Raw genomic sequence first — 24,271 nt, 5'->3', positions numbered from 1 at the left:
GAATTCAGATGTACTGACACGAACAGAGAGATTCTTCCACAGCTATGTCAACATGACAACTAAAGTCACTCTTACATTCACTAAGTATTCCAGCGGCGAAAATGCGCTTCCTTACGTACGAAATATCACGGTCCATGTCTGCTTAAAGGAACGTAAGTCAGTGTTAATGTTCTTATATTTCAAAAATTATACGTATTTTAGTTTAATCAATGAAAGGTTTTTTTGGTTTGTTTGCTGATTGATTTTTCTTTTGTTTTAGATTTAGTGACATGAGACATGCACACACTTTGAATGCATATTTGTGATACCTGATAGAAATCGAAAACAAAATATGTCACTTATTCATTTAGTAAACGCAAAAGTTTGAAATCCCCTGCTCTGAAGGATGAAACCATTTTTTATGGGAATATTAATCTTCTCTCTGTCCAATAGTATGTCAATTTGTTTGTACCATTTTGATGTTGTGTCATCATATTTGCCTCACACTATACTCAAATTAGCATTTTCGTGATATTTTACTTAAATTTTATGGCCGTTGAGGCGCTCAGCAAGAAGTATGAGTTTTTCCGGATCACACTTAAAGGTATGAAGGTTATGTCTTATTGTTGAAGTCATCGCCATATCACATACTCTTTGATGGATTTTCATGAAGCTTGGCTTAAATATTTGTCATTGATTTGACGTACCGAAAGCATGACTCAGTCTAGGGCGCTCAGGTTTAAGGTCTGTTAATGATGCGCAGGTTTATGGTCAGTCAACGGCGCGCAGGTTTAAGGTAACTAAAAGGCGCTCAGATTTAAGGTCAGTTAATGGCGCTTAGGTTTATGGTCAGTCAATGGCACTTAGGTTTATGGTCTGTTAAGGGTGCGCATGTTTAAAGTCAGTCAATGGCTCTTAGGTTTATGGTCAGTCAATGGCGCAAAAGGTTTATGGTCAATCTACGGTGCGCAGGTTTACGGTCAGTCAATGGCGTGAAGGTTTATAGTCAGTCAATTGCGCGCAGGTTTAAGGTCACACTTAATGGGAAAAATATGAACCTTCATGTTCATGTACCTACCATATCTATTTAACTTTTTGAAGGATTTTAACCAAACTTGGCTAAAACATCTAGATTAATGAGAAGATATTCAAAAGTCACGAGTCAATTATGATGGATCAAGGCTCAAAATGAATTTCACACTTGAATGTCAGAAAGTTATGCATTGGCTCTGCTCCGTATCTCCCATACAATTTGAAGGATTTTCCATTAAACTTTGCTATTTTGTAGTCATAATAATTGCGGAAGATGCAGAAGCCAGTCACAAAGGCTGAAAGTCATCGTTTTAATTTAATATAGAAGCCTCCATTTCATGTACAATATATATATTCTTTGTTTTCTGAAAATGTATTATCAAACGAGGTTCAAATTCTGTTGTAATTGAGCCAATATGCAAGGGCAATAGGTTGTAAACGCAAGATAAAGGTTAAGGTCACTCTTGAAGTTTTCAGTCATTTATGTGTCTATAGTTTTATGTCTTTTCATTACCCCCGCCCCCCCCATACCCTTTAAATTGTTATCATGATACTTTGCTAAAAGTTGCTCATGTTCAGAAGTTAATTATTAAAACCCTCATTTTTAGGCAAGCATGACTCATATTCCACATCGTTCTTTTCTAACTCACAATACATCTACGACACACACATATAATACTATTAATTTAATGTTTTAGTTCAGTTCAGCAAATGTGTGATTTACGTAGCGTTACGTACGTTACGTGGATAAAATACCTCTGGCCTTGTATTTCACAAAGTAATTTTATCTTCTTTTCTTGGTTTATTCCTCCGTTTAATATTAACTCACTTTAGTTAATAAAACGAAAGTATAATTAACCAGTATCCAAGTCCTAACTCAAATTTTTTTATGAAATAAAATTGAATGTCATTAACTTTGTTAACTGTGCTAGTCATATAGAATGTTTTTGCTAATTAACCATTTTCTTTTTGTTTAATATATAATATATATATATATATATATATATATATATATATATATATATATATATATATATATATATATATATATATATATATATATATATAATATAATTTAAAATCATTTTCACAGCAGGAACCACGACTACATCGTTTACTACCAATACTACAGGATCTGCAACACTTTCCACCACTACTGTGACAGAAACCCCAACAACGACCTCTGTTCCATCGACTACAAGTTCAATGGAATCTACTTCACCTTCAACAACTACTGTGACAGAAACCCCAACAACGACCTCTGTGCCATCTACTACAACTTCAACGGAATCTACATCACCTTCCACCACGATTGTAACAGAAACCTCAACAACTACATCTGTTCCATCGACTACAACTTCAACGGTATCTACAACACCTTCCACCACTACTCTGACAGAAACTCCTACAACGACATCTGTTCCATCGACTACAACGTCAACGGTATCTACAACACTTTCCACCACTTCTCTGACAGAAACCCCAACAACGACCTCTGTTCCTTCTACTACAGGTTCAACGCTATCTACAACACTTTCAACGACTACCGTGACAGAAACCCCAACAACGACCTCTGTGCCATCTACTACAACTTCAACGGTATCTACATCACCTTCCACCACGACTGTAACAGAAACCTCAACAATGACATCTGTTCCATCTACTACAACTTCAACGGTATCTACAACACCTGTTGAATCGACTATAACTTCAACGGTATCTTCAAGACCTTCCACAACTACTGTGACAGAAACTCCTACAACGACATCTGTTCCATCTACTACAACTTCAACGGTATCTGCAACACCTTCCACCACTACTGTGACAGAAAACTCCTACAACAACCTTTGTTGAATCGACTACAACTTCAACGTTATCTACAACACCTTCCACCACTACTCTGACAGAAACTCCAACAACGACCTCTGTTTCATCGACCACAACTTCAACGGTATCTACAACACCTTCCAGCACGAATGTGACAGAAACCCCAACAACGACCTCTGTTCCATCTACTACAAGTTCAACGGTATCTACAACAATTTCAACGACTTCTGTGACAGAAACTCCAACAACGACCTCTGTGCCATCTACTACAACTTCAACGGTATCTACATCACCTTCCACCACAACTGTGACAGAAACCTCAACAACGACATCTGTTCCATCTACTACAACTTCAACGGTATCTTCAACACCTTCCACCACTACTGTGACAGAAACTCCTACAACAACCTTTGTTGAATCGACTACAACTACAACAGTATCTACAACACCTTCAACGACTACTCTGACAGAAACTCCTACAACGACATCTGTTCCATCGACTACAACGTCAACGGTATCTACAACACTTTCCACCACTACTCTGACAGAAACTCCAACAACGACCTCTGTTCCTTCTACTACAGGTTCAACGCTATCTACAACACTTTCAACGACTACCGTGACAGAAACCCCAACAACGACCTCTGTGCCATCTACTACAACTTCAACGGTATCTACATCACCTTCCACCACGACTGTAACAAAAACCTCAACAACGACATCTGTTCCATCTACTACAACTTCAACGGTATCTACAACACCTGTTGAATCGACTATAACTTCAACGATATCTTCAAGACCTTCCACAACTACTGTGACAGAAACTCCTACAACGACGTCTGTTGAATCGACTACAACTTCAACGGTATCTGCAACACCTTCAGCAACTACTCTGACAGAAACTCCTACAACGATATCTGTTCCATCGACTACAACTTCAACGGTATCTACATCATCTTCCAGCACGACTGTGACAGAAACCCTAACAACGACCTCTGTTCCATCTACTACAAGTGCAACGGTATCTTCAACACCTTCCACCACTACTGTGACAGAAACTCCTACAACAACCTTTGTTGAATCGACTACAACTGCAACAGTATCTACAACACCTTCCACCATTACTGTGACAGAAACTCCAACAACGACTTCTGTTTCATCGACCACAACTTCAACGGTATCTACAACACCTTCCAGCACGACTGTGGCAGAAACCCCAACAACGACCTTTGTTCCATCTTCTACAAGTTCAACGGTATCTACAACAATTTCAACGACTTCTGTGACAGAAACTCCAACAACGACCTCTGTGCCATCTACTACAACTTCAACGGTATCTACATCACCTTCCACCACGACTGTAACAGAAACCTCAACAACAACATCTGTTCCATCTACTACAACTTCAACGGTATCTTCAACACCTTCCACCACTACTGTGACAGAAACTCCTACAACAACCTTTGTTGAATCGACTACAACTACAACAGTATCTACAACACCTTCAACGACTACTCTGACAGAAACTCCTACAACGACATCTGTTCCATCGACTACAACGTCAACGGTATTTACAACACTTTCCACCACTACTCTGACAGAAACCCCAACAACGACCTTTGTTCCTTCTACTACAGGTTCAACGCTATCTACAACACTTTCAACGATGACCGTGACAGAAACTCCAACAACGACCTCTATGCCATCTACTACAACTTCAACGGTATCTACATCACCTTCCACCACGACTGTAACAGAAACCTCAACAGCGACATCTGTTCCATCTACTACAACTTCAACGGTATCTACAACACCTGTTGAATCGACTATAACTTCAACGGTATCTACAAGACCTTCCACAACTACTGTGACAGAAACTCCTACAACGACGTCTGTTGAATCGACTACAACTTCAACGGTATCTGCAACACCTTCAGCAACTACTCTGACAGAAACTCCTACAACGATATATGTTCCATCGACTACAACTTCAACGGTATCTACATCATCTTCCAGCACGACTGTGACAGAAACCCCAACAACGACCTCTGTTCCATCTACTACAAGTGCAACGGTATCTACAACACTTTTAACGACTTCTGTGACAGAAACTCCAACAACGACCTCTGTGCCATCTACTACAACTTCAACGATATCTACATCACCTTCCACTACGACTGTAACAGAAACCTCAACAACGACATCTGTTCCATCTACTACAACTTCAACGGTATCTTCAACACCTTCCACCACTACTGTGACAGAAACTCCTACAACAACCTTTGTTGAATCGACTACAACTTCAACGTTATCTACAACACCTTCCACCACTACTCTGACAGAAACTCCAACAACAACCTCTGTTTCATCGACCACAACTTCAACGGTATCTACAACACCTTACAGCACTACTGTGACAGAAACCCCAACAACGACCTCTGTTCCATCTACTACAAGTTCAACGGTATCTACAACAATTTCAACGACTTCTGTGACAGAAACACCAACAACGACCTCTGTTCCATCTACTTCAACTTCAACGCTATCTACATCACCTTCCACCACGACTGTAACAGAAACCTCAACAACGACATCTCTTCCATCTACTACAACTTCAACGGTATCTTCAACACCTTACACCAATACTGTGACAGGAACTCCTACAACAACCTTTGTTGAATCGACTACAACTGCAACAGTATCTACAACACCTTCAACGACTACTCTGACAGAAACTCCTACAACAACATTTGTTCCATCGACTACAACGTCAACGGTATCTACAACACTTTCCACCACTACTCTGACAGAAACCCCAACAACGACCTCTGTTCCTTCTACTACAGGTTCAACGCTATCTACAACACTTTCAACGACTACCGTGACAGAAACCCCAACAACGACCTCTGTGCCATCTACTACAACTTCAACGGTATCTACATCACCTGCCACCACGACTGTAACAAAAACCTCAACAACGACATCTGTTCCATCTACTACAACTTCAACGGTATCTACAACACCTGTTGAATCGACTATAACTTCAACGATATCTTCAAGACCTTCCACAACTACTGTGACAGAAACTCCTACAACGACGTCTGTTGAATCGACTACAACTTCAACGGTATCTGCAACACCTTCAGCAACTACTCTGACAGAAACTCCTACAACGATATCTGTTCCATCGACTACAACTTCAACGGTATCTACATCATCTTCCAGCACGACTGTGACAGAAACCCCAACAACGACCTCTGTTCCATCTACTACAAGTGCAACGGTATCTACAACACTTTCAACGACTTCTGTGACAGAAACTCCAACAACGACCTCTGTGCCATCTACTACAACTCCAACGGTATCTACATCACCTTCCACCACGACTGTAACAGAAACCTCAACCACGACACCTGTTCCATCTACTACAACTTCAACGGTATCTTCAACACCTTCCACCACTACTGTGACAGAAACTCCTACAACAACCTTTGTTGAATCGACTACAACTGCAACAGTATCTACAACACCTTCCACCACTACTGTGACAGAAACTCCAACAACGACCTCTGTTTCATCGACCACAACTTCAACGGTATCTACAACACCTTCCAGCACGACTGTGACAGAAACCCCAACAACGACCTCTGTTCCATCTTCTACAAGTTCAACGGTATCTACAACAATTTCAACGACTTCTGTGACAGAAACTCCAACAACGACCTCTGTGCCATCTACTACAACTTCAACGGTATCTACATCACCTTCCACCACGACTGAAACAGAAACCTCAACAACGACATCTGTTCCATCTACTACAACTTCAACGGTATCTTCAACACCTTCCACCACTACTGTGACAGAAACTCCTACAACAACCTTTGTTGAATCGACTACAACTGCAACAGTATCTACAACACCTTCAACGGCTACTCTGACAGAAACTCCTACAACGACATCTGTTCCATCGACTACAACGTCAACGGTATTTACAACACTTTCCACCACTACTCTGACAGAAACCCCAACAACGACCTCTGTTCCTTCTACTACAGGTTCAACGCTATCTACAACACTTTCAACGATTACCGTGACAGAATCTCCAACAACGACCTCTATGCCATCTACTACAACTTCAACGGTATCTACATCACCTTCCACCACGACTGTAACAGAAACCTCAACAACGACATCTGTTCCATCTACTACAACTTCAACGGTATCTACAACACCTGTTGAAACGACTATAACTTCAACGGTATCTACAAGACCTTCCACAACTACTGTGACAGAAACTCCTACAACGTCGTCTGTTGAAATGACTACAACTTCAACGGTATCTGCAACGCCTTCAGCAACTACTCTGACAGAAACTCCTACAACGATATCTGTTCCATCGACTACAACTTTAACGGTATCTACATCACCTTCCAGCACGACTGAGACAGAAACCCCAACAACGACCTCTGTTCCATCTACTACAAGTTCAACGGTATCTACAACACTTTCAACGACTACTCTGACAGAAACTCCAACAACGACCTCTGTGCCATCTACTACAACGTCAACGGTATCTACATCACCTTCCACTAAGACTGTAACAGAAACCTCAACAACGACATCTGTTCCATCTACTACAACTTTAACGGTATCTAGAACACCTTCCACCACTAATGTGACAGAAACCCCTACAACGACCGCTGTCTCATCGACTACATTTTCAACGGTATCTACAACCCCGTCAACCACTTCTCTAACTGAAAACCCAACATCGACCTCTGTTTCATTGTCTACAACTTTAACGGCGTCTACAACAGCTTCAATTACTACTCAGACAGAAACTCCTCCAACGACCTATGTTGTATTTACGACAAATAAAACTCCTACCGTATTTACAACACCGTTCACCCCTGAAAAAGTATCTATGGGCAATTACACAATAGAAAAAGGAACAATCACAGTCCCAAGTACCAATTTGACTAAAACTACGCCCCACCCTGGATTTTCCACCGAAGAGGAATCAACCACAATAACAACATCAAAGCCAACTACCCCAACTGTATCAATGCAAACTACAACTCCAACAGAATCTACGAATCCTTCCACCAACACTCTGACTGAGACATCATTAAAAACGACCACTCTAACATCTATAACAAATCCAAAGACAACCGAAACAATTGCCACAACTTCTGTGACAGAAACACCAAATACTGAATCTACCACCAAACAATCAAGCTTATCAACCACAATAATAACAGGTGACTTTATATATTTTCAAATTATTTATTTATAATATAAATGTTTTGTGTGAACCGCTGAAGTCGAACCAAAACTATATACTTATGACTATATGGTCATATTATTATTTTTAAAGAGTATTATATCTGAAATTCAATCGCTTTTGTCTACGTTTCCATATGGTTATGATCAAACGTCCACATTGATTTTTGTTTTCTTTTAATGGTGAACATTATTCAACAGTATTCATCGGTATTATCATTTGAAATAATTGCCCATTAATACCTGAAGTAGCTGATGTACCAGAGCTAATACGCATGTGTATACAAGTAAATTAAAACGACCTGACAGGAATCAGTCGCTGAGTTCAAATTTCCTTAGAAATAATTTCATTACCAATCACCAAGTCATGGAATTGAACCTGCGACCCTTAAATTGTAACTCTGTCATTCTTCCAAAAAAGCTTACATGCACAGAATTTTTCAATTCGATGAAATGCGGCGAACTTTCTATAACGTTCTCAGTTTTATGTAAACGTCTTATGTTTTGTGGAAATATCCGGGCGTCCCTAGGAAAAAGGTAACGTTTGGTTCAAGTATCATCGTTGTTGTCATAGATATTGTGTCATAACAAAGCTATATCTGTGGTAACTACGAGGATAATTGGCGCCTTTACTACATTCCCTGCATTGAAAAACTGACTCCGGTGAATGATTAAAGATCCAATGCAAGACTCGATATTAGTTGGATAGCAGAAGAGGAAAGAAAAACAACACGAACTTATTGACATTGGTGCACACAAGGACAATATTAAAAGGATATCGCAGATGGATTCAAGTGAGAAGAGAAATAGAGAGACATTACTGACGATTCAATCGTGTACTCCAAAAACAAATGTGTTGCTTCAGGTGTTTTAAAATAGTCGCTAAAGATGTATTGAAGTTTAAATTTAGATATTATTGATAAATAAGACTATTGTTATTGATGCAATCGTTAAGCTAATCAACTGGTTGAAAACAGAACGGTTTTGCAATAGAAGTACAAAACATTGTATTGTTTTGTGTTCCAGTTTGTTCTGATGTTGATGCGATGTCGAAGTATGACTACATTCCGTCCGAGAGGGTCCGTTTCCCAGATCATGATCACCTCAATGAAATCAGGGACAATCTGCGTGTTTCCGAACCTGGTTCGGTGACATTTACTGATGCTGTATTAACCGTAGAAGTCTCGCTTAACCCTGAAGACGAAATTGACTACATCGAGCTCCCGGTGCACGAAGGCGTGATTTCATTTAACGTGTTTTATTTAACTGAACATGACCGAAATTCATGGAAAGAGCTGGTCGTTGACCATAAAAAGGTACGTTTTCTTGGAATTATTATAAAATAATAAATTACAACGCTTATTGTTTTAATTCCGTTCATTTAAATCTGATTGCAAACATTTAGGTTACAGTAAGTGACGTTAAAGATTAACCCTTTCATAAACGATAGTTTCTATGTTATCATTTCTTAAAAGGTTAATTTTAAACTTGAGCTTTAAAAATTGCATGTTTTGGACTTAATCATACGAAGACTACTTTTTAGCGCACAACGTTCCACCAAAAGTACTACCGCCCTAAACAAATATGTCTTGCTGATGACAGAAATCAAATCACTTTGAACGTTTTAAAAACTTAACCAGTACCTTTGTTGTTGTAAACAAGGTTAATGTTTTAATTGTTATTTGATGTACATTAACTATTGCATATATATTTATTTATATTTAAAGGATTTCGAAGCTGACGAGCGCGCGCATTTCGTTGAGATTCGGAAACAAATCATCGCAATTAAGGTGATAGTCAATAGGTTTCCTCAGCAGAGTGAAGCTTCTATCAAATTAGTTGTTTTCGGGTGCTTTTATCGTATCCAAACAACAACAGTGGAGTTGAAAACAACGTCAATTCCAACCACGGTCTGTGAAGACCTGGTTCGATTGAATAATGACACTATTTACGAGAAAGATGTAAGAGTAAGCGGGAATTATGAAGGTATTCTGAACGCCACTAGCAATGACGCCAACACTCAGTACTATCTGCATCCTGAAGATGAAGGATTAGAGACCATCGTGTTTGATTTAAAGAAGGAGTATGTGCTCATGAAGATAGAATTTGAATCTCAATTTGTTGAAGAGGTTACGATACAGATTTTAAAATCCGCCGGCGAAAATCCAGAGAGCCTGGTATGTTAAAAAGTTGTTTGTATAGAATAATACGCTTATTACTCTGATGCGTTAAGCACTAGTTTGAAAAATCCACATCTGATCTTGGTTTAGTTATTTCTCATCACCTTTTCCGTCGGTCGGGTTTTGGGGTCGTGCTAGATGCATACTAACCTTTACAAAAAAAGAAAGAATGTGAACGTGCGCATTTCATTATTTTGATTCGGATCTTTTTAAATATCCTGACAGGTGGTATTTTTTGTATATTAAGTCCAACATTTTATTTCATTTTTCCCGTTAAACTCCAAACGTATTGCTTTTAGTGACATTAATCTTTTACAGCACAATAACTTCCACATCTAAATTTTGCTTGTGTTTCAAATCGGCAGAGGTTTGAGACTAAAGAGGACTGTTTGGGCATCCGTGTCCTTGTACACCTGTATATTAAATCAATCTATTTATAATACAAATGCAATTTAAGTTGACGCTTTTTAGTTTTAGTCGTCGGACAACGATATGTTAAATCCAGCATCTTGTGAAGTTATGTCTTTTGTCTAGGTAGTGATTCTGTTTGATATATATACGGAGAGTTAGTAGTTTGCTTATGGTTTGTGTTTACTAAAATACTTTTGTTTGATATTTTAATGTGGTGTAGTAAACATCTTATTGTGTTGATGTTTATAAGACTGCGACTTAAGGTACGACTTATTTGAGGTACGTATTTACGTACACGTTCATATGTCATGAAACAATTGGCCACGTTAAGGGTGTTCGAGGAATACGCTATCAGGTATTGATCCAGGAAGAACTTAATGCAGGTTATAAATGTCGTTTAACATGACTGGCCATTTTTATCAATTGTTTTGAAACGTTCTTCATTAATACTAAGAAAGAATATGCACATTTCATTAAACAACGTTACATATTTTATTTGGTACATTGGGAATTAAAATAATCATATATTGGTAGAATCGAGGGAGGTATAAGGAGAAGTCAAGTACATAATGGTTTATTAAACACAACTCAGTTAAATGTTTTAAAAAGATGCTTTTTGTTTTAAAACACACACAAAAAAACTTTCACACGGTCATAGTTACCACAGCACTAGACGCGTATGTGTAAAGAAATAATCCTATTACGTTTCGCAATTAAGCCTGTGGTTACACACTGGCATGCTTTAAATATATAGGTTCTAATCCCCCTTGCTTTGCAATGACAGTTTCAAGGTAGTCACATCATGTGTGTTTATGCATACGTCATGTTACGTTGATATGTTATGAAGAGCTTCATTGGCAACTCTCTTCTGGCAATCGACCAAACTTGATGAAAATGAATCCTGTCATTCTTTTAAATTATTTCTCTCCTGCTGCTTTATATATTTAGATTTATGTTATACGTTTTTCAGAAGGTATCATTACTCGAAATAATGGAGTCATGTAGGGTTATACTTTTTTCGTTTAAACCATCATATTTTACTCGGTGGCATTTATGTGTTATACATGTTTTCTGGTGTAATCTTTTGGAAACATACATAGGAAAGCGTTGATGTTCATGAATAAATAATTGATTTTATGATAGCTTAAGATACTATCGAAGGACATTTTATTTACATTCCACGCAAAATCGGCTGTAAATGCTACCTGCAAAACAGTTTATTTCGTTTTGTGTCAATTCTTACTTGTATACTGCATTACATATCTTTTATTTTGCTTTAATCTATACGCTTGCGGTTTGTTGTAAGAAAAGATATGGTCGGATGAGTCTATATGTTAAAATATTGCTTTAATGGTTTGTTAAAGTTGTGGCGTTTACAATATATAACACAGGGATAGGAATTTTGATACTGTGACCGGAAACATTAAATAAATCGTATTTCTTTAAAGCGGCCTTTTCAAAGATTTTGGCATGTATTTAATTTCGTCATTTAATGCTTTAAATTGATAAGTGTAAACATTGGATCTTAAAAGCTCCAGTAAAAAAATCAAGAATCAAATTAAAAAATGATAAAAAGTAACCCTCAATAGGGCTCGAACCACTGACCCCTGGAGTTCTGGAGTAAAAGTCTTCCCATTTAGACCACTCGGCCATCCGTGCTCATACAATGAAGGATGTGTTATATACTTCATATAGGTAATCCTTGTAGTTTCACTAAAAATATAACGACAGGAACAGAACGCTCCAAATTATTCAATCGTTTTGTGTTGCAGCGCTTTATTATTTTCAGGTTTTTAAATTGTCAAAAGATGCATGTAATGGCTATTTTAGAGAATGGTAAATGTTCAGTATAACCTTTTCCTCACAAAAATAATAACTTAAACAGAAACTTGCGAATATGAACCAACTTTTTTTAATTTTGTCAATTTACCAAAACATGAAAAGGCCCCTTTAAATGCCATATTATTTTCTGTAATGCGTGCAAGTGCATATGGGATAAGTTATCTGAACAATCATGCGTTCCTACCGGTGTCTCATTATTTTTTAGGTGGAAACAATCGTCAACCCTGAGATTGTTACAAAAACTACCAAAACGTTCCAGGAAAAAGAGTATAATGCAACTACCGTCACATTCGAATTTAGAAAATATACAGTTGATCTAGACAGACGTCGTCCTATGGTCAAAAATATTTCGGTGTACCCATGTATGGAAGAAGGTATGTGATTTTTATACGCCCGTCTATGACGGGACGTATTATGGTATACCCCGCGTCCGTCTGTCCGTCCGTCCGTCCGTCCGTCTGTTAATGTCGTACGCTACGTCAAATATCCTTTGACAGATTTTCTTCAAATTTTAACACAATCTTAATATTGATAAACCCTGATCCCCTTTCGTTTTTGACGGAATTCTGAATTGTCGTTCCAGAGTTATGGGACTTTGTTCGTCAAAATTTCGTGATTTCATTGAATGTCCTACTGTAGCTCAAATATCCTTCGATGGATTTTTTTTCAAATTTCAACACAATCTTAATATTGATAAACCCTGATCCCCTTTCGTTTTTGACGGAATTCTGAATTGTCGTTCCAGAGTTATGGGACTTTGTTCGTCAAAATTTCGTGATTTCATTGAATGTCCTACTGTAGCTCAAATATCCTTCGATGGATTTTTTTCAAATTTCAACACAATCTTAATATTGATAAACCCTGATCCCCTTTCGTTTTTGACGGAATTCTGAATTGTCGTTCCAGAGTTATGGGACTTTGTTCGTCAAAATTTCGTTATTTCATTGAATGTCCTACCGTAGCTCAAATATCCTTCGATGGATTTTTTTCAAATTTCAACACAATCTTAATATTGATAAACCCTGATCCCCTTTCGTTTTTGACGGAATTCTGAATTGTTGTTCCACAGTTATGGGACTTTGTTGAATGTCAAGGAGACGGCGCTCCATGCTCATGTACTTATAAAATAAACCATGTATTCAAATACAAATAAACTGAAGTAAAAAAATGATTCAAAGGGTTATTTATTACCTTACTACTTCATTGGCGAACGACGGGCGTATCATGCGCTCATGGCGCAGCTCTTTATTGTTATATGTATTTTCTTTGATTTGTCAATACAATATCATTCGCTTACACACATATTTAAGACTTAAATCTATGTTTTGTTAATATTTGGTAGTCGCCTTAATATCAACTATATAATTTCAAGGATAACGATAATGGCTAAAATACTAGGAAACATAGAAAACTGGAAGTTCACGGGGAAGGCAAACTAATGTAGCTATTCTACGAATAAAGCTATTCTACGAATAAAGCAAGTTTAAAAATCCCTTCAAAAATAAAAAAATACCAACCTAATGACGTAATACAACAATGCCTTTGGGAGAACCAAGCCAGATTCTAGGGTTCTCATTTAGCTTGAATATTGATCAAATAGTTGGAGCTATACTACGCACCCATTTTCGGCATCTATTTAATGCTCTATGAATGCGTCGATCGTAATAATATTGTGTAAACAAATAAATAAAATCAATAGGTAAAACTACAGATAATGCATGGTTGAAAGACAGTTTATTCCAAGATTAATCACTTATCCCAGCTCAACATAATAGTGTTTTGACGGTACACGTGTAATATCTCCATATCACTGTTTCTAGTACATTTATCTACTTAACAACTTCACTCATGTTAGGGATAACTACCCAAATTGTATTACTCTTACATGCAATTTAGCAGAATTTTGCCTCTTTTGGTACAAAATAAAAATAATGCAGGTTAAGGTTTGCGTGCAATAAGTTATTATACTCCCATTACCTTTAGGAATGGAGGTTATATATGAGTCACTTTGTCGGTCTGTCTGTCGGTCGGTCGGTCTGTCTGTCCCGAAAATTTCATCCGATCTTCACCAAACTTGGTCAGAAGTTGTATCTAGATGATGTCTAGGTCAACTTTGAATATGGGTCATGCCGGGTCAAAAACAAGGTCACGGGGTTACTTAGTGCGTTTTAAACCGAAAGTTTGTCCGCATCATAACTATGCCATTTATCGTTAGATTTTAAAACGGCTTGGTACATTTGTTCACCATCATTGGACGGTGTGTCATGCGAAAGAAGAACGTCGATATCTCCAAGGTCAAGGTCACACTAGGAGTTGCCCATAAACGAGCTTGTCCGGGCCATAACTTTGTCATTTATTGTAAGACTTTAAAATCATTTGGCACATTTGTTCACCATCATTAAACGGTGTGTCATACGAAATAATTACGTCGATATCTCCAAGGTAAAGGTCACACTTTGAGTTCAAAGGTCAAAAATGGCCATAAATGATCTTGTCCGGGCCATAACTATGTCGTTCATTGTGAGATTTTAAAATCATTTGGCACATTTGTTCACCATTATTGGACGGTGTGTCATTAGAAAGAATAACGTCGATATCTTCAACGTCAAGGTCACACTTTGAATTCAAATGTCAAAAATGGCTATAAATGATCTTGTCCGGGACTATGTCATTCATTGTGAGATTTTAAATTTACTCGGTACATTTGTTCACAATAATTGGACGGTGTGTCATGCGAAAGAATAAGGTCGATATCTCCAAGGTCAAGGTCACAGTTTGAGTTCAAAGGTAAAAAAAGGCCATACATGATCTTGTCCGGGCCATAACTATGTCGTTCATTGTGATATTTTAAAATTACTCGGTGCATTTTTGTTCACAAACATTGGAAGGTGTGTCATGCGAAAGAATTACATCGATATCTTCAGGGTCAATGTCACACTTGGAGTTCAAAAGTAAAAGATGGCCATAAATGAGCTTGTCCGGGCCATAACTATATCATTCATTGTGAGATTTCAAAATGACTCTGTACATTAATTTTGTTCACAGTCATTGGAGGCGTGGCATGTGAAAGAATTCAATAGTTCAAAGGTCAAAATGGCCATAAATGATAATGGCAAAATAATTCTTAAAAATCGCCATAAATTAGCTTCTCTTGTTCTGTGAAGACAGCATGCACAATATTCTGTGTCAATGCAGCATGTTGGGGTATACGTCTGTAACAAAGCTCTAGTTGTACCTGTTACTATTCCAGATTTTGTATGGAAACTGACGAAATGTTATAGTATAATAATGTGAGGTTGCAAATCACGGCAAATAACTCAAGCTTTTGATAAATCCGAATTATTTTGCTGTTTGTGCTTACAATATCAGGTAAATAGTTGTAAGCTACATTACTATATCCTCAACAGCTATTGAAATAAGACTTAAAATATGTCCTTTGTGTCTTGATAATAGTAACAGATCAAGATTGATAAATGTGAACAACCTTTAAGATGAATTCTACCTCCTTTTGTACTTACAGAAACAGGTGCACATTTTTCATATGGAGTTACTGATCAAAGCTAATTACACTGAATTTCCATTAAGTAGAATTTCTCCCCTTGTACTTTAAATTCAGGTAACAGTTTGAGTGCAACAACTCAATATCCCTTTATCTACTACATAAATAAATTCAATATTATTGTATGTCTGTGTGGTCATTATACACATATGTTCACAAACTAAGGGTAACTCTGACCTGCTATTTAGCATTTGTTTTTGCTCACCCAAGCACAACGTGCTAATGGTGAGATTTTGTGGTCGCTTTTTGTCAATTGTGCGTCGTCCGTATTATTTCGCCATCAACGTTGACCTTGTTTACACCCTAGAGGTCACATTTATTTTCCCATCTACATGAAACTTGGTCAGAAGATTTGTCCCAATGATATGTTGGACGAGTTATAAAATTTTTTGGTTGCTTGAAAAACATGGCCTTCAGGGGGGCGAGTACTGATTTCTTATATGGCTATAGTAAAACCTTGTTAACACTCTGGAAGTCACATAACTTGTCCAATCTTCATGAAACTGTGTCAGAACATTTGTTTTAATTATTATTCGATGAGTTCATAAATGGTTCCGGTTTGTCTAAAAAATATCCGCCATGGTTCTCTAAAGTCTTAGTTGAGCAACCGTGGGCCACTTGCCCACTTGTTTAAGTTAGATTCAATTGTTTATTTGGTTTACAATAATTTTAATTTATATTTGCAAACCATGATGTAACTTTTGATAAACCAAGCGTGCATTGACACAGAACATTTGAAGCCAGTTGGGTGAAGGTCATTATAGCTTTCAACTGATAAAGATTTTATATGTAGTAACTTAAGAAAAGATGGAGATGTTACAAAAACGGTGTCAGACCAGTATTCGTCACACGTGCGGCAAGCTTTAGTTATGTAAGTTAAAGCCCTCCATACAAATAAAAGGATACTCAGGGATCACCGTAGACGTATGTCGCCCGTCTGTCTGCCCGTCTTTTTCTCTGTCTGTGGACACTAATTTGTCCGGAGATGTTGCCATCAATTTTCACCGTACAGCCTTCAACTTTGCTTGCATTGTTTCATCTGCTTAAGTACTTGCATTAAAATATTATGTAAACGTTTGGCCAAAAGTGCATGCAAAATGTAGGAGCAGTTACGCATAGGAGTTGTTTAACAAGTATTATTTAACTTAAGGGGTCCAGTAACTTTATAAAAAACTACAATCTCAAAACCTTGAAAATATGCGCTGTATCACTTTCAGTTAATTATTCTGTGAAAGTTTTACAAAACTTCCATACAAAAAAATATAGGATCAAATACTCACTGAAGTTTTTTTCCATTTAAGCACCGGAAAGATGTTATTATTAACGAAGTGACTCAACTCCTTTAAAAATACTGCAACAATTTGCATGCCATTGTTCGTGAAACCTTTACAGTATCATTAGCTAAAAGTGCTACGGTGCATATTTTCAAGTTTTTTTTGCGTGATTTTTATTTAATAATTCCTACTATAATATTCAGACAATATTGTACCATTGTGACAGCTTGTTGTTTAATTTGGTAAAAATTGTTTGAATTACTGTTTACCCTTAATCATAAATATACACTGCAAAACTATCGATAAAACTACATTACCCAGACGTATCATACTTGCAATGTAACAGTTTTATTTGTCCTCTATAAAGTTTCTTCAAGTCATTACCCTGGGACTCGAACTGGTCATCTTCATAATAACTTTCAAAAAAAATTCCTCTGAAACCACTTGTAGCGTAGGATCAAATATTTTGTTGCATCTTGCTAAATATAACCACATGCTGCAACTGAGATATTCCGTCACAACTGTAACAAGATCTAGTCTGTGTTTATTTTTGCTTTTTACCACAAGGAATATACATTTCTTTTCATTCATTTAAATAGAGCCACCTCCTGAGTCGACCACTGCGACTATATCAACGTCATTTACAACTCCAACAGTATCTACAACACCATCTACCACTACTGTAACACAAACATCCACTACGACATCTGTGACACCTACTACGACGTCAACGGTATCTACAACACCTTCCACCACAACTGTGACAGAAACTCCTACAACAAGCAGTGTTCCATCTACTACGACTTCAACGGTATCTACAACAACTTTAACGACTTCTGTGACAGAAACACCAACAACGACCACTGTGCCATCTACTACGACTTCAACGGTATCCGCATCCCCTTCCACCACTACTGTGACAGAAACTCCTACAACGAGCAGTGTTCACTCTACTTCGACTTCAACAGTATCTACACCACCTTCCACGACTACTGTTCTATCTACTACAAGTTCAATGGTATCTACAACACTTTCAACGACCACTGTGACGGAAACTCCAACAACGACCTCTGTCCCATCTACTGCAACTTTTACGGTATCTACATCACCTTCCACCACGACTGTAACAGAAACGTCAACAACGACATCTGTTCCATCTACTACAACTTCAACAGTATATACAACACCTTCGACCATTACTGTAACAGAAACCCCTACAACTACCTCTGTTCAATCGACTTCAAAGTCAACGGTATCAACAAGACCTTCCACCACTACTGTGACAGAAACTCCTACAACGACATCTGTTGAATCTACTACAACTTCAACAGTATCTACAACACCTTCAACGACTACTGTGACAGAAACTCCTACAACGACATATGTTCCATCTACTACAACTTCAACGGTATCTACAACACCCTCCACCACTACTCTGACAGAAACCCAAACAACGAACTCTGTTCCATCTTCTACAAGTTCTACAACACTTTCAACGACTACTGAGACAGAAACTCCAACAACGACTTCTGTCCCATCTACTACAACTTCAACGGTATCTACATCACCATCCACCACAACTTTGACTGAAACTCCCACCACGACCTCTGTAGAATCGACTACAACTTCACCGGTATCAACTACACCTTCAACGACTACTCTGACAAAAACTCCTACAACGACATCTGTTCCATCGACTACAACTTCAGAAGTATCTAAAACACCTTCAACCACTACTCTGACAGAAACCTCAACAACGACCTCTGTTCCATCTTCTACAACTTCAACGGTATCTATTCCATCTTCCACCACAACTGTGACAGAAACCCCAACAACGACCATTGTTTCATCGACTTCAACGTCAATGGTATCTACAACACCTTCTAGCACGACTGTGACAGAAACCCCAACAACGAACTCTGTTCCATCTTCTACAATTTCTACAACACTTACAACGACTACTGTGACAGAAACTCCAACAACGATTTCTGTCCCATCTACTACAACTTCAACGGTATCTACAACACCTTCCACCACAACTGTAACAGAAACCTCAACAACGACATCTGTTCCATCTACTACAACAAGACCTTCCACCACTACTGTGACAGAAACTCCTACAACGACCACTGTTGAATCGACTACAACTTCAACAGTATCTACGACACCTTCAACGACTACTGTGACAGAAACTCCTACAACGGCATCTGTTCCACCGACTACAACTTCAACGGTATCTATTCCACCTTCCACCACAACTGTGACAAAAACCCCAACAACGACCATTGTTTCATCGACTTCTACGTCAACGGTATCTACAACACCTTCTAGCACGACTGTGACAGAAACCCCAACAACAAACTCTGTTCCATCTTCTACAAGTTCTCCAACACTGTCAACGACTACTGTGACAGAAACTCCACCAACGACCTCTGTTCCATCTACTACAACTTTAACGATATCTACATCACCTTCCACTACAACTTTGACTGAAACTCCCACAACGACCTCTGTTGAATCGCCTACAACTTCAACGGTATCTACTACACCTTCAACAACTACTCTGACAGAAACTCCTACAACGACATCTGTTCAATCGACTACAACTTCAGAAGTATCTAGAACACCTTCAACCACTACTCTGACAGAAACCTCAACAACGACCTCTGTTCCATCTACTACAACTTCAACGGTATCTATTCCACCTTCCACCACAACTGTGACAGAAACCCCAACAACGACCATTGTTTCATCGACTTCAACGTCAAAGGTATCTACAACACCTTATAGCACGACTGTGGCAGAAACCCCAACTACGAACTCTGTTCCATCTTCTACAAGTTCTACAACACTTTCAACGACTACTGTGACAGAAACTCCAACAACGACTTCTGTCCCATCTACTACAACTTCAACGGTATCTACATCACCTCCCACCACAACTTTGACTGAAACTCCCACCACGACCTCTGTTGAATCGACTACAACTTCACCGGTATCTACTACACCTTCAACGACTACTCTGACAGAAACTCCTACAACGACATCTGTTCCATCGACTACAACTTCAGAAGTATCTAAAACACCTTCAACCACTACTCTGACAGAAACCTCAACAACGACCTCTGTTCCATCTTCTACAACTTCAACGGTATCTATTCCACCTTCCACCACAACTGTGACAGAAACCCCAACAACGACCATTGTTTCATCGACTTCAACGTCAACGGTATCTACAACACCTTCTAGCACGACTGTGACAGAAACCCCAACAACGACATCTGTTCCATCTACTACAACTTCAACAGTATATACAACACCTTCGACCACTACTGTGACAGAAACCCCTACAACTACCTCTGTTCAATCGACTTCAAAGTCAACGGTATCAACAAGACCTTCCACCACTACTGTGGCAGAAACTCCTACAACGACATCTGTTGAATCTACTACAACTTCAACAGTATCTACAACACCTTCAACGACTACTGTGACAGAAACTCCTACAACGACATATGTTCCATCTTCTACAACTTCAACGGTATCTACAACACCCTCTACCACTACTCTGACAGAAACCCAAACAAAGACCTCTGTTCCATCTTCTACAAGTTCTACAACACTTTCAACGACTACTGTGACAGAAACTCCAACAACGACTTCTGTCCCATCTACTACAACTTCAACGGTATCTTCATCACCTTCCACCACAACTGAAACTCCCACCACGACCTCTGTTGAATCGACTACAACTTCACCGGTATCTACTACACCTTCAACGACTACTCTGACAGAAACTCCTACAACGACATCTGTTCCATCGACTACAACTTCAGAAGTATCTAAAACACCTTCAACCACTACTCTGACAGAAACCTCAACAACGACCTCTGTTCCATCTTCTACAACTTCAACGGTATCTATTCCACCTTCCACCACAACTGTGACAGAAACCCCAACAACGACCATTGTTTCATCGACTTCAACGTCAACGGTATCTACAACACCTTCTAGCACGACTGTGACAGAAACCCCAACAACGACATCTGTTCCATCTACTACAACTTCAACAGTATATACAACACCTTCGACCACTACTGTGACAGAAACCCCTACAACTACCTCTGTTCAATCGACTTCAAAGTCAACGGTATCAACAAGACCTTCCACCACTACTGTGACAGAAACTCCTACAACGACATCTGTTGAATCTACTACAACTTCAACAGTATCTACAACACCTTCAACGACTACTGTGACAGAAACTCCTACAACGACATATGTTCCATCTTCTACAACTTCAACGGTATCTACAACACCCTCTACCACTACTCTGACAGAAACCCAAACAAAGACCTCTGTTCCATCTTCTACAAGTTCTACAACACTTTCAACGACTACTGTGACAGAAACTCCAACAACGACTTCTGTCCCATCTACTACAACTTCAACGGTATCTTCATCACCTTCCACCACAACTGAAACTCCCACCACGACCTCTGTTGAATCGACTACAACTTCACCGGTATCTACTACATTTTCAACGACTACTCTGACAGAAACTCCTACAACGACATCTGTTCCATCGACTACAACTTCAGAAGTATCTAAAACACCTTCAACCACTACTCTGACAGAAACCTCAACAACGACCTCCTCTGTTCCATCTTCTACAACTTCAACGGTATCTATTCCACCTTCCACCACAACTGTGACAGAAACCCCAACAACGACCATTATTTCATCGACTTCAACGTCAATGGTATCTACAACACCTTCTAGCACGACTGTGACAGAAACCCCAACAACGAACTCTGTTCCATCTTCTACAAGTTCTACAACACTTTCAACGACTACTGTTACAGAAACTCCAACAACGATTTCTGTCCCATCTACTACAACTTCAACGGTATCTACAACACCTTCCACCACAACTGTAACAGAAACCTCAACAACGACATCTGTTTCATCTACTACCACAAGACCTTCCACCACTACTGTGACAGAAACTCCTACAACGACCACTGTTGAATCGACTACAACTTCAACATTATCTACAACACCTTCAACGACTACTGTGACAGAAACTCCTACAACGGCATCTGTTCCACCGACTACAACTTCAACGGTATCTATTCCACCTTCCACCACAACTGTGACAAAAACCCCAACAACGACCATTGTTTCATCGACTCCAACGTCAACGGTATCTACAACACTTTCTAGCACGACTGTGACAGAAACTCCACCAACGACCTCTGTTCCATCTACTACAACTTTAACGGTATCTACATCACCTTCCACTACAACTTTGACTGAAACTCCCACAACGACCTCTGTTGAATCGACTACAACTTCAACGTTATCTACTACACCTTCAACAACTACTCTGACAGAAACTCCTGCAACGACATCTGTTCAATCGACTACAACTACAGAAGTATCTAGAACACCTTCAACCACTACTCTGACAGAAACCTCAACAACGACCTCTGTTCCATCTACTACAACTTCAACGGTATCTATTCCACCTTCCACCACAACTGTGACAGAAACCCCAACAACGACCATTGTTTCATCGACTTCAACGTCAAAGGTATCTACAACACCTTCTAGCACGACTGTGACAGAAACCCCAACAACGAACTCTGTTCCATCTTCTACAAGTTCTACAACACTTTCAACTACTACTGTGACAGAAACTCCAACAACGACTTCTGTCCCATCTACTACAACTTCAACGGTATCTACATCACCTTCCACCACAACTTTGACTGAAACTCCCACCACGACCTCTGTTGAATCGACTACAACTTCAACGGTATCTACTACACCTTCAACGACTACTCTGACAGAAACTCCTACAACGACATCTGTTCCATCGACTACAACTTCAGAAGTATCTAAAACACCTTCAACCACTACTCTGACAGAAACCTCAACAACGACCTCTGTTCCATCTTCTACAACTTCAACGGTATCTATTCCACCTTCCACCACAACTGTGACAGAAACCCCAACAACGACTATTGTTTCATCGACTTCAACGTCAACGGTATCTACAACACCTTCTAGCACGACTGTGACTGAAACCCCAACAACGAACTCTGTTCCGTCTTCTACAAGTTCTACAACACTTTCAACGACTACTGTGACAGAAACTCCAACAACGACCTCTGTTCCATCTACTACAACTATAACGGTATCTATTCCACCTTCCACCACAACTGTGACAGAAACCCCAACAACGACCTCTGTTTCATCGACTTCAACTTCAACGGTATCTACAACACCTTTCAGCACGACTGTGACAGAGACTCCAACATCGACCTCTGTTCCATCTACTACCACTTCAAGGGTATCTACAACACTTTCAACGACTAATGTGACGGAAACACCAAGCACGACCACTGTGCCATCGACTACAACTTCAACGGTATCTACAGCACCTTCCATAACTACTGTGACAAAAAAACCAACAACGACCACTTTTCCATCGACTACAACTTCAACGGTATCTACAACACCTTCCAACATAACTGTGACGGTAACACCAACGACGACCACTGTGCCATTCACTTCAACTTCAATGGTATCAACATCTACCGTGACTTCGTCGTCTATTACGACGGTTATTCTAACAACATTCGTAACGACTCCACACGTCTGTATTATCAATTCGTCTTCCATTCCTGACCTTCCCGACGGAGACATTGTTGGTTACATAGAAAAAGATGGCATTAATGGATTCACGGATAAATCTGAGGCCGTAAAAGATGGTGAGATGATATCGCAAGGTGTGGTTGTGCACATCAAGTGCATGAATTGGTAAGAAATAATGTTTTTAATATTAACTGTTATTATGTAAATGTACTACTGTGATT

The 24,271-nt window shown here is 39.0% G+C and overlaps 2 protein-coding genes across 20 annotated transcripts in view; both read left to right on the top strand.

The window, feature by feature from the left end:
• On the top strand, positions 1–9,000 carry LOC127854570 (mucin-2-like). The gene is made up of 5 exons (XM_052389632.1): positions 1–152; positions 2,105–2,524; positions 4,476–5,118; positions 5,509–8,099; positions 8,987–9,000. Exons 1-5 carry the CDS (start codon positions 53–55, stop codon positions 8,998–9,000), a joined length of 3,768 nt encoding a protein of 1,255 aa, XP_052245592.1. The 5' UTR covers positions 1–52.
• Positions 9,001–9,149: 149 nt separating this feature from the next.
• Positions 9,150–24,271, top strand: part of LOC127855900 (mucin-2-like) — a 31,292-nt gene continuing 16,170 nt past the window's right edge. The window contains exons 1-6 of one of the 19 annotated variants that reach the window (XM_052391806.1): positions 9,150–9,437; positions 9,849–10,298; positions 12,760–12,928; positions 17,987–18,574; positions 20,708–20,785; positions 22,373–24,215. In XM_052391806.1, the coding sequence (XP_052247766.1) occupies positions 9,168–9,437; positions 9,849–10,298; positions 12,760–12,928; positions 17,987–18,574; positions 20,708–20,785; positions 22,373–24,215 (3,398 nt within the window). In that variant the 5' untranslated portion in view covers positions 9,150–9,167. Of the gene's footprint in view, positions 9,438–9,848; positions 10,299–12,759; positions 12,929–17,986; positions 18,846–19,130; positions 19,305–20,707; positions 24,216–24,271 lie in introns of those variants that run through there. The other 18 variants (XM_052391808.1, XM_052391798.1, XM_052391807.1 and 15 more) reach the window with 18 other exon arrangements.

Source organism: Dreissena polymorpha, chromosome 13, assembly GCF_020536995.1.
Source record: "Dreissena polymorpha isolate Duluth1 chromosome 13, UMN_Dpol_1.0, whole genome shotgun sequence".
NCBI lineage: Eukaryota > Metazoa > Mollusca > Bivalvia > Myida > Dreissenidae > Dreissena > Dreissena polymorpha.
The sequence above is the reverse complement of the archived record's forward strand: the minus strand, read 5'-3'. Positions and strand labels throughout refer to the sequence as shown.